This window comes from Bufo bufo, chromosome 2, assembly GCF_905171765.1.
Source record: "Bufo bufo chromosome 2, aBufBuf1.1, whole genome shotgun sequence".
Lineage (NCBI taxonomy): Eukaryota > Metazoa > Chordata > Amphibia > Anura > Bufonidae > Bufo > Bufo bufo.
In genome coordinates this window covers 414,084,538-414,100,120 of record NC_053390.1, presented here as the reverse complement: position 1 = coordinate 414,100,120, position 15,583 = coordinate 414,084,538, and the positions used below count along the sequence as shown (strand labels likewise).

At 42.3% G+C, this 15,583-nt stretch overlaps 1 protein-coding gene across 1 annotated transcript in view; it reads left to right on the top strand.

Annotated features, from left to right (window-relative positions):
* CORO2A (coronin 2A) overlaps positions 1-15,583 on the top strand; it is a 232,443-nt gene that overhangs the window by 126,398 nt on the left and 90,462 nt on the right. Inside the window, exon 2 of the mRNA XM_040417297.1 lies at positions 11,859-12,059. Coding sequence (XP_040273231.1) covers positions 11,859-12,059 — 201 coding nt within the window. The remainder of the gene's footprint in view (positions 1-11,858; positions 12,060-15,583) is intronic.

Genomic DNA, 15,583 nt, shown 5'->3' with positions numbered 1-15,583 from the left:
AGTTCTCTATGGTAGCCGTCATGGTGGATGATGAGGAAAACCGTAATTAGACTTACCGGTAATTTTGTCTCCTTGCATCCACCATGACTGTTCGGATATTCCCACCCTGTATATATTTAAGATCTGGGTATGACGTAATACTCAGGTTCTTTCCTCATAAAAAAATAAATAAATTTATATATATATATATATATATATATATATATATATATATATATATAATATATATCTATATCTTGGTCTATACCTATTATTTAGATAAGCTTTATTTTATAGACACTTAGGCTGCACCCACTTTGGTAATTTGTAAAACACTGAGGGTGAGAGTGGGTGGTGGCTTTTAAACTCTGTGTTCCTGCCCCTATAGAGGACAAAGGTCATCTCTCTATGGTAGCTGTCATGGTGGATTCAAGGAAACAAAATTACCGGTAAGTCTAATTACGGTTTTCGGTTATTTAAACTGCAGGTGACGTCAGGCTGTTAGTGGTCACGTGAGTGTATTAGCCATGACTCTGAGGTTTACATATGTACCCAAGCGCAGTCAGTGATGTATGCATATGCAGACATGCATGGATAACAAAGCATTGGGTGACAGTCATATGGTTGTATCCCAGGACTTCTAAAAAAAAGAGCCTCAATTCAGCTTTTTCTTTGCTTGCACATAGTTGCAAACGGAAGTGAATAACCTGTAAGTGAAGGATAATGGGTGAATAATCTATTAGTAAGGTCACTGCATTTTTGTTATATGCAGCCCCACAGGGTGCTTCAGTAGCTGAAGGAGCCACCACAGATAGCTTGGCATTAACCGCCTCCGGACCGCCTAACGCAGGATCGCGTTCCGGAGGCGGCTGACTCAGGCACAATCACGCATCTACGCGTCATCTCGCGAGAGGCGAGATTTCCTGTGAACACGCGCACACAGGTGCGCGCGTTCACAGGAACTGCAGGTAATCGAGTGGATCTGCAGCCTGCCAGCTGCGATCATTCGCTGGCAGGCTGTAGATCCGATTTTTAAAAAAAAAAATTAACCCCTTAAAGGTATATTAGACGCTGTTTTGATAACAGCATCTAATATACCTGCTACCTGGTCCTCTGGTGGTCCCTTTTGCTTGGATCGACCACCAGAGGACACAGGCAGCTCTGTAAAGTAGCACCAAACACCACTACACCCCCCCCCCCTTTGTCACTTATTAACCCCTGATCACCCCATATAGACTCCCTGATCACCCCCCTGTCACTGATCACCCCCCTGTAAGGCTCCATTCAGACGTCCGTATGTGTTTTGCGGATCCGCAGAACACATACGGACGTCTGAATGGAGCCATACAGGGGGGTGATCACCCCATATAGACTCCCTGATCACCCCCCTGTAAGGCTCCATTCAGACGTCCATATGTGTTTTGTGGATCCACGGATCCGCAAAACACGGACACCGGCAATATGCTTTCCGCATTTTGCGGATCCGCACATTGCCAGAACTATATAGAAAATGCCTTTTCTTGTCCGCAATTGCGGACAAGAATAGTACATGTTCTATAGGCTCTACAAAAAAACGCAGTGTTCGCCCGATCAGGCCTGATCTTGTGCGCACACTTGCGTTCAGTCCGCCCCACCGCAGTGACAGAATTTTTTTTTTCTGATCACTGCAAAAACACCGTAAAATTGCTGCGGCGCTATAAAAAGATCACTTTTGAGGGGCATGGCGAGTTCATAGATTTTTTTTATTTTTTTTGTCACAAGTTAGCAGAAATTTATTTCTTTTTTTTGTTTTTTCTTACAAAGTCTCATATTCCACTAACTTGTGACAAAAAATAAAATCTTACATGAACTCACCATACCCCTCACGGAATCCAAATGCGTAAACATTTTTAGACATTTATATTCCAGACTTCTTCTCACGCTTTAGGGCCCCTAAAATGCCAGAGCAGTATAAATACCCCACAAGTGACCCCATTTCGGAAAGAAGACACCCCAAGGTATTCGCTGAGGGGCATATTGAGTCCATGAAAGATTGAACTTAGTCTGCAAAAAAGTGTCACACATGTGGTATCGCCGTACTCAGGAGAAGTAGGGCAATGTGTTTTGGGGTGTCTTTTTACATATACCCATGCTGGGTGAGAGAAATATCTCTCTAAAATGACAACTTTGTATAAAAAAATGTGAAAAGTTGACTTTTACAGAGATATTTCTCTCACCCAGCATGGGTATATGTAAAAATACACCCCAAAACACATTGCCCTACTTCTCCTGAGTATGGCGATACCACATGTGTGACACTTTTTTGCAGCCTAGGTGGGCAAAGGGGCCCAAATTCTAAAGAGCACCTTTAGGATTTCACAGGACATTTTTTACACATTTGAATTTCTAACTACTTCTCACGCATTAGGGCTCCTAAAATGCCAGGGCAGTATAACTACCCCACAAGTGACCCCATTTTGGAAAGAAGACACCCCAAGGTATTTCGTGATGGGCATAGTGAGTTCATGGAAGTTTTTATTTTTTGTCACAAGTTAGTGGAATATGAGACTTTGTAAGAAAAAAAAAAAAAATTATCATTTTCCACTAACTTGTGACAAAAAATAAAAAGTTCTATGAACTCACTATGCCCATCAGCGAATACCTTGGGGTGTCTACTTTCCGAAATCGGGTCATTTGTGGGGTTTTTCTACTGTCTGGGCATTGTAGAACCTCAGGAAACATGACAGGTGCTCAGAAAGTCAGAGCTGCTTCAAAATGCAGAAATTTACATTTTTGTACCATAGTTTGTAAACGCTATAACTTTTACCCAAACCTATAAATATACACTTATTGTATTTTTTTTTTCTCAAAGACATGTAGAACAATACATTTTGAGAAAAATTTATATAGAAATGTAGTTTTAAAAAAAAAAAAATTACAACTGAAAGTGAAAAATTTCAATTTTTTGCAAAAATTTCAGTAAATTTCGATTAATAACAAAAAAAGTAAAAATGTCAGCAGCAATGAAATACCACCAAATGAAAGCTCTATTAGTGAGAAGAAAAGGAGGTAAAATTCATTTGCTTGACCGAGCAATAAACCGTGAAAGTAGTGTAGTGCAGAATTGTAAAAAGTGGTCTGGTCATTAACCCCTTCACGCAACATCACGTACATGTACGTGGGTGAATGTGGTGCCTCACCGCATCCCCACGTGCATGTACGTGATCGGCTTTCACTGTCAGCGCAGGGAGCGAAGCGATGAAGCTCCAGTGAAGCCGGCGTGCTGGGGTTGCTAGGCAACCAGAGAAGCCGGCAGGAGCTGTATTGGAGCTCTGACCCGCCCACGATCGCTGTGATTGGTCCATTACTGCAGAGGGACCAATCGCAGCGCATCGGGGCAGGTAAGGGGGGGTTAGGGAGGGACTATGTGTTTCTCCTTCTCTGATCGCCCCAATTCCTGTCAGGGAAGCGATCAGAGAAGGAGAAAGTGTGAAAATATTCCCGACATATGATGAGTATACTCGTCATGGCGCACTGCTACTTAGCGCGCCATGATGAGTATACACGTCATGGCATAAACTGTCACCATGTCTGCAGACATGGTGACAGCGCTGAGATCCCGGCTGTCACACACAGCCGGGCACCTTGGGTCAATGCCGAGGGGGGTCCTGTGACCCCCCCATGTCGGCGATCGCTGCAAACCGCAGGTCAATTCAGACCTGCGGTTTGTAGCGCTTTCTGCGGTTTCTGGGACCGCGGGGATCAGAAACTTTAGTATGTCCAAAATAAAGATGTTTCACCCCCCCTGCACCCCTGAATGATGATATGTGGGCGGGTGGTGCAGGGGGGGTGTCGCAGGAGGTGCGGTAAGGTGCGGGAGGCGGGCGGTGCGGCAGGCGGGATCGCGATCCCCCGCCCGCCTCCCCTTGAATGATTGTTGGTGGTAAGTGGTTATACCAGGGTGCCAGCACATTGCTGCCACCCTGGTATAAACGGCTGACATCTGCGATGCGATGTCAGCCGTTTAACCCTTTCCATACAGCGGTCCGTACGGACCGCTGTATGGAAAAGGTTAACAGCGCAGGGAGCTCCCTCCCTCTCCCATCGGGGGGCTGCTATGCCTTTGCAGCCCCCCGATGGGAGAGGGAGAGAGCTTCCAGAGAGCCCCCCTCAGCCCTGTGCTTACCCTTCCCCGTCTGCGCAGTTCTGAGCAGATGGGGAAGGTTCCCATGGCAACAGGACGCCTCTCAGGCATCCTGCTGTCCATGGTGCTGAACAGATCTGTGCTAAAGGCATAGATCTGTTCAGTGTAAGTAAAATACAGTACAGTACAAAATATATTGTTCTGTACTGTATTATACAGACATCAGACCCACTGGATCTAGAACCAAGTGGGTCTGGGTCAAAAAAAAAGTTAAAAAAAGTGAAAAAAGTAAAGTTTCAAAAAAACACATTTATCACTGAATAAAAAAAAAAAAAAAAAAATACACTACACATATTAGGTATCGCCGCGTCCGTAACGACCTGATCTATAAAACGGTCATGTTACTTTCCCCGCACGGTGAACGCCATAAAAATAAAAAAATAAAAACTATGAGGAAATAGAAATTTTGCCCACCTTACTTCCCAAAAAAGGTAATAAAAGTGATCAAAAAAGTTGCATGTACGCCAAAAAAGTACCAATCAAACAGTCACCTCATCCCGCAAAAAATGAGCCCTTACATGAGACCAAAAAATAAAAAAACTATGGGTCTCAGACTGGAGATACTAAAACATGATTTTTTTTTTTTGTTTCAAAAATGATATTATTGTGTAAAACCCTGATAAATTATAAAAAGGTAGACATATTAGGTATTGCCATGTCCGTAAGAACCTGATCTATAAAAATACCACATGACCTAACCCCTCAGATGAACACTGTAAAAAATTTTTTATAAAAACGGTGTCAAAAAAGCTATTTTTTTGTTACCTTACATCACAAAAAGTGTAATAGCAAGCGATCAAAAAGTCATATGCACTCCAAAATAGTGCCAATCAGTCATCTCATCCCGCAAAAATGATACCCAACCTGAGACAATCGCCAAAAAACTGAAAAAACTATGGCTCTCAGACAATAGAGACACTAAAACATGTTTGGTTTTTTTGTGTCAAAAATGATATTATTGTGTAAAACCTAAATAAATAAAAAAGTATACATATTAGGTATCGTCACGTCCGTAAGAACCTGCTCTATAAAAATAGCACATGATCTAACCTGTCAGATGAACGTTGTAAATAATAAAAAATAAAAACAGTGCCAAAACAGCTATTTTTTGGCAAATTTTCCATTTTAATTCATTTTTCCCCATAACAAAGCAAGGGTTAACAGCCAAACAAAACTCAATATTTATTGCCCTGATTCTTTAGTTTATAGAAATGCCCCATATGTGGTCGTAAACTGCTGTATGGGCACACGGCAGGGCGCAGAAGGAAAGGAATGCCATATGGTTTTTGGAAGGCAGTTTTTGCTGGACTGGTTTTTTGACACCATGTCCCATTTGAAGCCCCCCTGATGCACCCCTAGAGTATAAACTCCAAAAAAATGACCCTATTTTGGAAACTACACCCATCAAGGTATACAAAACTGATTTTACAAACTTTGTTAACCCTTTAAGTGTTCCACAAGAGTTAATGGCAAATGGAGATGAAATTTCTGAATTTCTATTTTTTGTTACTTTGCCTCACAAAAAGTGTAATATAGAGCAACCAAAAATCATATGTACCCTAAAATAGTACCAACAAAACTGCCACCTTATCCCGTAGTTTCCAAAATGGGGTCACTTTTTTGGAGTTTCTAACCTAGGGGTGCATCAGGGGGGCTTCAAATGGGACATGGTGTCTAAAAACAATCCAGCAAAATCTGCCTTCCAGAAACAATATGGTGTTCCTTTCCTTCTGCGCCCTGCCGTGTGCCCGTACAGCAGTTTACGACCACATTTGGGGTGTTTCTATAAACTACAGAATCAGGGCCATAAATAAAGAGTTTTGTTTGGCAGTTAACCCTTGCTTTGTTACTGGAAAAAAAATATCAAAATCGAAAATCTGCCGAAAAAGTGAAATTTTGAAATTGAATCTCTATTTTCCATTAACTCTTGTGGAACACCTAAAGGGTTAACAACTTTTGTAAAATCAGTTTTGAATACCTTAAGGGGAGTAGTTTCTTAGATGGGGTCACTTTTATGGAGTTTCTACTCTAGAGGTGCATCAGGGGGGCTTCAAATGGGACATGGTGTAAAAAAAACAGTCCAGCAAAATTAGCCCTCCAAAAACCAAACGGCGCACCTTTCACTCTACGCCCCGCTGTGTGGCCGTACAGTAGTTTACGGCCACATATGGGGTGTTTCTGTGAACAGCAGAGTCAGGGCAATAAAGATACAGTCTTGTTTGGCTGTTAACCCTTGCTTTGTTAGTGGAAAAAATGGGTTAAAATTGAAAATTAGGCAAAAAAATGAAATTCTCAAATTTCATCTCCATTTGCCAATAACTCTTGTGCAACACCTAAAGGGTTAATGACGTATGTAAAATCAGTTTTGAATACCTTGAGGGGTGTAGTTTCTTAGATGGGGTCACTTTTAGGGAGTTTCTCCTCTAGGGGTGCATCAGGGGGGCTTCAAATGGGACATGGTGTAAATAAACCAGTCCATAAAAATCAGCCTTCCAAAAACCAAACGGCGCACCTTTGTCTCTACGCCCCGCTGTGTGGCCGTACAGTAGTTTACAGCCACATATTGGGTGTTTCTGTAAACGGCAGAGTCAGGGCAATAAAGATACAGTCTTGTTTGGCTGTTAACCCTTGCTTTGTTAGTGGAAAAAATGGGTTAAAAGGAAAAATTAGACAAAAAAAATGAAATTCTCAAATTTCCTCCCCGTTTGCCAATAACTCTTGTGCAACACCTAAAGGGTTAACAATGTATGCAAAATCAGTTTTGAATACCTTGAGGGGTGTAGTTTCTTAGATGGGGTCATTTTTGGGTGGTTTCTATTATGTAAGCGTCGCAAAGTGACTTCAGACCTGAACTGGTCCCTAAAAATTGAGTTTTTGTAAATTTCGGAAAAATTTCAAGATTTGCTTCTAAACTTCTAAGCCTTATAACATCCCCAAAAAATAAAATATCATTCCCAAAATAATTCAAGCATGAAGTAGACATATAGGGAATGTAAAGTCATCACAATTTTTTGGGGTATTACTATGTATTACAGAAGTAGAGAAACTGAAACTTTTAAATTTGCTAATTTTTCCAAATTTTTTGGTAAATTAGGTATTTTTTTGTGCAAAAAAATTTTTTTTTTGGACTTCATTTTACCAGTGTCATGAAGTACAATATGTGACGAAAAAACAATCTCAGAATGGCCTGGATAAGTCAAAGCGTTTTAAAGTTATTAGCACTTAAAGTGACACTGGTCAGATTTCCAAAAAATGACCTGGTCCTTAAGGTGAAAATGAGCCCGGTCCTGAAGGGGTTAAAGGTGTCGATTAAATGGTGCTACACCCCCTATCTTAATACTGAAAGATCCAAGCACCTTAAATCGACCACCTGACAGACTATATTTGGACACCTCTCTCGACGAAAAATCTCTGGTACAACACCACTGCGGAATTTTCATTCAAAGGCCGTAAGCCGGTGGCCTTGGCAGTGACGTGAAATAGAACCACAGAGCCGTCGAGGAATAACCTCTTGACACATTGTGCTGTACAACCACGGGCACATTAGGGGAGAGGAAAAGATCTAAAGCCTGGAAAGTCTTTGTTCGAATACAAGGTAACCAACTTATACTTGCAAGTAATTTTGTAGCGGGACGCCGCTACCTGCTTCGTTTCGGTGGGACGCTGCCGACATCGAGAGTGGGATATAAAGACTTGATTTTAAATACATCGATACCCAGGTGTAAAAACCATGATTTGATCAAATGATCTAATAATTCATTGACTATATTCATTTTGGGACTATTGCCTCGATTTTATTAATTGTGCAAATCGATTATTTTTATTCTATGCTATCGAATATAATTATCATATTGAATATATAATCGAATTTCAGCATTTGATTTGTTATAACCATAAATAAAGCACTTAACTGTTTCAACCACATGGTCACGGTTTCTTGAGTGCCCTCTTATACTATTTATTATTCACTATATAGCACTATTAGTCATCGGTATGAGTGTTTTTAGGCGATCATTATGGCACGGTTTTGTAGCATCATACTGTACAGTATACCACATATGATATGCATACAGTTAGTGGTATCCAATGCCAATTGCAATGAATTTTGCTTTATTTGCCTATGTAAACCATGAATACAAGAGAGGAAATAAAAGTGGAACATAAACTGCCTAATTATGTTGTTGGGGACATATGTTACATCCCCAGTAGCACCACATGCCATGATAAAGCACAAAATAGCTTCCCAGCAGAATCGGATACCACCACACACCAAATACCTCCCCAGCAGAACCAAATAAGTACCACAGTGCATAATAAAATACCTCTTTAACAGCACCAAAGAAATACCAATGTGCAGCACAAAATACCACCCCAGCAGCACAAAGTAACCCCCCCTGGCAATGTTGTCCCCCTAACCACTCCTCCCCCACTGGCAGCAACATTATCTGCCTAACCACCCTTCATCCACGGTAGGCAACATTGCTAACCTCACTACCCCTCCCCCACTGGCAGCAGTGTTGTCCTGCTAACCACACCTCCTCCAGTGGCAGCAGCATAGTCTGCCTAACTACCCCTCACCCACTGGCATTCAAATTTCACACCTCAGTGAGTCCTGGACATGTGTTGTCCGTGATCTCCAGACAGCAAACGTACCCATTGACTTTAATGTGTATTCCATAGACTGTGGGTCGGTGCTTTTCACGAATCATTGCTAAAATATGCTCTGCAGTGTCCGTGGTATACAGATGATGCAGTGAGGGCTAAATATACACAAGGACGAAACGCAAAAGAACCACTGACCATCTTGCCACGAGAGTCAATGAGGCCTAAATCGTTACATTACATATTTTCCATGTTCATGTTCCACCTCTGGCTTTAGCTTGAAAAAATAAAAAATACTTATCCAATACTGTATGCTATTGTACCGGCAACAACAATTGCAGAGCTTTTTTCAGGATTTTCAAGAATTTTGAACTCTTTGAAATTGAAGCAATTGGGGAGATTTTTGTACAAAATATAGTAGAATAAAGTTGACCTGTTGGCTACACCCAGCACAGAGAAGTACATTGACTTGCTGCTATTTCACAGTGAATTGATATGTTACATTGTACCTGTGCTCTCTCAAGTTACAATATTTCTTCTAGGAAATACTGTAAATTACACGAAATAATGTCATTTGAGACCATGACTCTATGGAAAACTAATAACAATTGGTTCTGATGCCTCCAAAATGTTAACTCAGAATAGAAAAAATGTTTAAAGAAGAATAAGCAGATAACATCTAAAAAAAAAAGCAACTCCGTGCATAGAAATTTAGAAATAGGTGCTGGAAGCTGTAAATTGCCATGTAGAGGACAGGAGCAACTTCAGGGTCCGGTGCACTATGCATGTGGCCTGGTGTATCATGGGCTGTTTGGTGCGGCTTTACTATTTTTACACCAAACACGCCTTTAAAAGAAAACTGTTGTTGCATGAAAGGGCCGGTTGGTCCAACATATATTTAAAGGGGTTCTGCACTTTCATTTAACTGATGATCTATCCTCTGGATAGATCATCAGCTTCTGATCGGCGTGGGTCCGACACCCAGGACACCCGCCGATCAGCTGTTTGAGGAGGCAGCGGCGCGGCCTTCTCGCTGTTTACCGCCGGCCCACTGACGTCATGACTACTATCAACTAGCGTGGGCGCGGCTAAGCTCCATTCAAGTGAACAGCTTAGCCCCGCCCACGCTAGTTGATACTAGTTGTGACGTCAGTGGGCCGGCGGTAAACAGTGAGAAGGCCGCGGCGCTGCTGGAGCGCCGCTGCCTTCTCAAACATCTGATCGGCGGTGGTCCCGGGTGTCGGACCCCCGCCGATCAGAAGCTGATGATCTATCCAGAGGATAGGTCATCAGTTAAATGAAAGTGCAGAACCCCTTTAATGTAATTTACAGCAGAAAATCTGGTTAAATTATAGCTGAAATGTACACCATCTCTGAGCTAGTGTAGATATCCGAATCGGGTACAGGTTAGGATGGGAGATGCTCCAAAAGGAAGTGGCATATCTTGCACAAGTAACTCAGATTACAAAGGCTGGTGTATGAAATGCCAGTCTTAGTAAATCAGGGCCTTAAGATATGGCCACACGGTCAGGTTTCTGCATGCAGTTTTGAAATCCAGCACTAGAAGTGAATAAAAAAAAAAAGAGAAGCTGTATCTACCCTTTATACTTTATCTCCTTTTATAAACCACTCCTGATTTTGGATTCCAAAACTGCATACAGAAACCTTATCATGTGGACGTACCCTAAGTATCCCAGAGAAATAAAATGGAGAGGTCCTAACCTGGTGATACAGGAGCAGCTCATCCTAGCACAGGTAGAGAGCAGTACAAACCTGGCAGTATAGTGTAAAGAGCAAAGGGAATCGCTGCATGCACTACTAGTGAGATACTCATGCTAATTGTCTAGATCTTTGAGACAATAGCAAGTAAAAAGCATACAAAAAGCACCCTGCTCAACCCCTCAGCCACAGGACATATGTACTGGAAAAGGTCAAGTTCAAAAAAAGACACATACCATGAGTACAGTACCGCAAGATCAGTCTACGCGTTTCAAACGCGATCATGACCTATCCCTCTTTGCCATGATTAAGAACGATCTAGTTTGAAAGGCACAGACCAATCTGTATTCATGGTATGTGTAATTATTATTATTATATATTTTTTTTTTAAAGGACTTTATTAAATGATCTTTTAACAGAGACACTGTGTGCTGGACTTGACGTTTTACATGACAATTGCAAGTTGCTCAGATACAGACTGTTTGGCATTTTATGTTGATTGCAGTTCCCAGTTTCTGTGTTGAAAATGTTGTAACCGGAGGCTAATTTTATACGAGTTTTCCGAGATTTTAATTCTGATATCCTATCCTCTGGATAGGGCATCAGTATCTGATCGGTTGGTGTCCGACACCCGGGACCCCTGCTGTCAACTGTTTGAGAAGGCAGCGGTGCTCCAGTGAGTGCCGCGGCTGACTTGCAGCTTACCAAACAGTACGCAGAACAGCGGCTGTGCATGATAACGCGCTCAGCCCCATTCGCTTCTATGGGGATGAACTGTGCCTAGGCCCCGTGACCGATGAACATGTCGTCACTGACCTAGGGAAAGCTGCAAGAGAGCCATGGGCGCTACTGCGAGCACAGCTGCCTTCTCAAACAGCTGATCGCAGGAGAAAAATGACATTTTAATATATGCAAATGGTCCTCTAGGAGCAATGGGGGTGTTGTCATTACTCCTAGAGGCTCAACTCTCTATTCAATTGCCGCACCCTCTGCCCTTTGACAGGGCCAGGCAGTAAAAATCATGCATGCTTGGTTCTGTCAATTAAAGTGCAGAGGGCACGGCAGTGGCATAGAGAGCAGAGCCTCTAGATGTAACGGCAATGCCCCCGTTGCTCCTAGAAGCTCATTTGCATACATTTAAACATCATTTTTCTCAGCAATGTGGGCACATATGAACATGAGACCAACACAGACGCCTTCAGCTGCCAAGTGCACATGTAACAGGTCAGCCAGTTTCATAGGTACAAAACTGCTGACAGATGCCCTTTAATTTCTCTTATGTTCCAGAGCCATGCATGTATAGAATGAACAACTGATTTTGACAGGATTGATATTCCGCTTTAACATTGATATACAATTAAATTTTTCCCCACAGATGTCATGGCAGCCTCAGTATCGAAGCTCTAAGTACCGTCATGTCTTTGGCAAGCCCGCTAACAAGGAAAACTGCTACGACAATGTGCCTATTACAAGAAGCGTACACGACAACCATTTCTGTGCCGTAAACCCAAACTTCATTGCTGTGGTGACAGAATGTGCAGGTGGAGGAGCCTTCATTGTCATACCCATACAGCAGGTATGAAGTAACTTGTTTAAGCAGCTTTATCATTTTAATTATAATTCTTGTAAATTTGATGATGGCAACTAACCTCACCAACCTATGTGTACAGTCAGGTCCATAAATATTGGGACATCGACACAATTCTAAGATCTTTGGCTCCATACACCACCACAATGGATTTGAAATGAAATGAACAAGGTGTGCTTTAACTGCAGACTGTCAGCTTTAGTTTGAGGGTATTTACATCCAAATCAGGTGAACGGTGAAGGAATTATAACAGTTTGCATATGTGCCTCCCACTTGTTAAGGGACCAAAAGTAATGTGACAATTGGCTTATCAGCTGTTCCATGGCCAGGTGTGTGTTATTCCCTTATTATCCCCATTACAATGAGCAGATAAAAGGTCCAGAGTTCATTTCAAGTGTGCTATTTGCATTTGGAATCTGTTGCTGTCAACTCTCAAGATGAGATCCAAAGAGCTGTCACGATCAGTGAAGCAAGCCATCATTAGGCTGAAAAAACAAAACAAACCCATCAGAGATAGCAAAAACATTAGGCGTGGCCAAAACAACTGTTTGGAACATTCTTAAAAAGAAGGAATGCATCGGTGAGCTCAGCAACACCAAAAGACCAGGAAGACCACGGAAAACAACTGTGGTTCTTTCCCTGGTGAAAAAAACACCCTTCTAAACAGTTTGCCAGATCAATAACACTCTCCGGTAGGTAGGTGTATGTGTGTCAAAGTCAACAATCAAGAGAAGACTTTACCAGAGTGAATACAGAGGGTTCACCATAAGATGTAAACCATTGGTGAGCCTCAAAAACAGGAAGACCAGATTAGAGTTTGCCAAACGACATCTAGAAAAGCCTTCACAGTTCTGGAACAATATCCTATGGACAGATGAGACCAAGAACAACTTGTACCAGAGTGATGAGAAGAGTATGGAGAAGGAAAGGAACTGCTTATGATCCTAAGCATACCACCTCATCAGTGAAGCATGGTGGTGGCAGTGTCATGGCGTGGGCAACCAAATGCTTCAGAACTCATTGGCTGGCGCTTCACAGTGCAGATGGACAATGACCCAAAGCATACTGCAAAAGCAACCAAAGAGTTTTTTAAGGGAAAGAAGTGTAATGTTATGCAATGGCCAAGTCAATCACCTGACCTGAATCCGATTGAGCATGCATTTCACTTGCTGAAGACAAAACTGAAGGGAAAATGCCCCAAGAACAAGCAAGAACTGAAGACAGTTGCAGTAGAAGCCTGGCAGAGCATCACCAGGGATGAAACCCAGCGTCTGGTGATGTCTATGTGTTCCAGACTTCAGGCTATAATTGACTGCAAAGGATTTGCCACCAAATATTAAAAAGTGAAAGTTTGATTTATGATTATTATTATTACTTTTGGTCCCTTAACAAGTGGGAGGCACATATGCAAACTGTTGTAATTCCTACACCGTTCACCTGATTTGGATGTAAATACCCTCAAATTAAAGCGGACAGTCTGCAGTTAAAGAACATCTTGTTCGTTTCATTTCAAATCCATTGTGGTGGTGTATAGAGCCAAAAATTGTAGAATTGTGTTGATGTCCCAATATTTATGGACCTGGCTGTATACGTCATTGTTTCCAACATCTGAAAATGCTTTCTAGGGACACTGCTTATGTTGTGGCTTGGCCCCATGGCTTAGCAGGGGCGTGGCTAATTGGAATACAACCTTTTTTCCATAATTTCTGCCATACAAATAAACTGTGCTGGCAAAATCTAAGTCTACTAGTTACTTGCAGCACAGTCCTATTCGCTTGCCAGGTTCACCACTGACTAGGAGGTAATATTTGGAGTAGACATGTAAATCCAACCCGTGCAAAATTTAAATATTTCTATAAAATTCTGTAAAAGGATGCTACTGCTGTCTTGCTAGGGAGGGGTGCAGTCATTTATTTTCGCACCCACCATGCCCTGCAAAACTAACCAAATAGAAAATGAAAGGATGTGTCCACCCACCATCACAACCAATTTTAAAAAGAAAAAGAAATATAAAAAATAAAGAAACTTTCCAATCTTCCTGTTTTCTGAACCTGCAGTTATACCCTCTTCCCTCAGTCCCCTACTTCTCGCTACAAATTGAAAACAGTCTTTCCCCCTCAAAATTATCTAAGGATTATTTCTCTCCCTATTTAGAGTCCCCTACAGTAATCTCCTCCCATCCTCCCAAATTGTTTCTTCTTCTTTCCCTTGCCCAAATTCATTTTCTCACCCCCCTTCCCTATCGGGTATCATCTCCCACCCAAACTCATAACTTTAAGTCCCTTGGCCCCAACTACCTCTGCATCCACTATAGGACATAATAACGGCAGGCAGTGGCCACATGAGGAGCAGACACACAGAGGACACATGAAACACACACCCATGGCTCACACAGTGGACACATTATGTACGCATACACAAGTCACACAATGGACATATGATGCACACATATGCAGGTCACACAGGGGACACATTCACACACTGACCATTCATACATTGGACACATGCACACACTGACCGCTCACACAGAGGACAAATGCACATACTAGAAGCTGACACATGCACACACGGCACATACGGTATGCACATGCTGACAGTTCACACAGGGGACACATGCACACACTGACCGCTCACACAGGGGACAAATGCACATACTAAAAGCTCACATAGACGACACATGCACACACAGGGCATATATGCACACACTGACAGTTCACACAGGGAACAAATGCACATACTAGAGGCTCACACAGACGACACATGCTCACACAGGGGACAAATGCACATACTAGAAGCTCTCACAGATGACACACACGCAAACACAGGGGACACATGCGCACACAGGGGACATATGCACACACCGACAGTTCACACAGGCGACAAATGCACATACTAGACTAGAGGCTCACACAGATGGCATATGCTCTCGCACACACTGGTCACACAGATGGCATATGCTCTCACACACACTGGTCACACAGATGGCATATGCTCACACACACACAGGTCACACAGATGGCACATGCTCACACACACACAGGGGACACGTGCCGATATTTTACTTCTTGGGGTGTTGCTTGGAGACCCTTGCATTCCTGGTAACTCTGATTAGAAGAAGTAGGCATAAAAGGGCCCATCCCAAAAGATTGGACTGCTAGGGAGGTGAGATGCTGGCAAGCATGGACTGCTTGAAATGTGTTTCTATTGTATTATGAAGCTGATTGACTTATTTTTTTAGATCTTGGGATACATGGCATTAGTAACATAGTAACTTAGTACATAAGGCCGAAAAAAGACATTTGTCCATCCAGTTCGGCCTGTTATCCTGCAAGTTGATCCAGAGGAAGGCAAAAAAAACAACCTGTGAGGTAGAAGCCAATTTTCCCCACTTTAGGGGAATAAAAAATTCCTTCCCGACTCCAATCAGGCAATCAGAATAACTCCCTGGATCAACAACCCCTCTCTAGTAGCTATAGCCTGTAATATTATTACGCTCCAGAAATACATCCAGG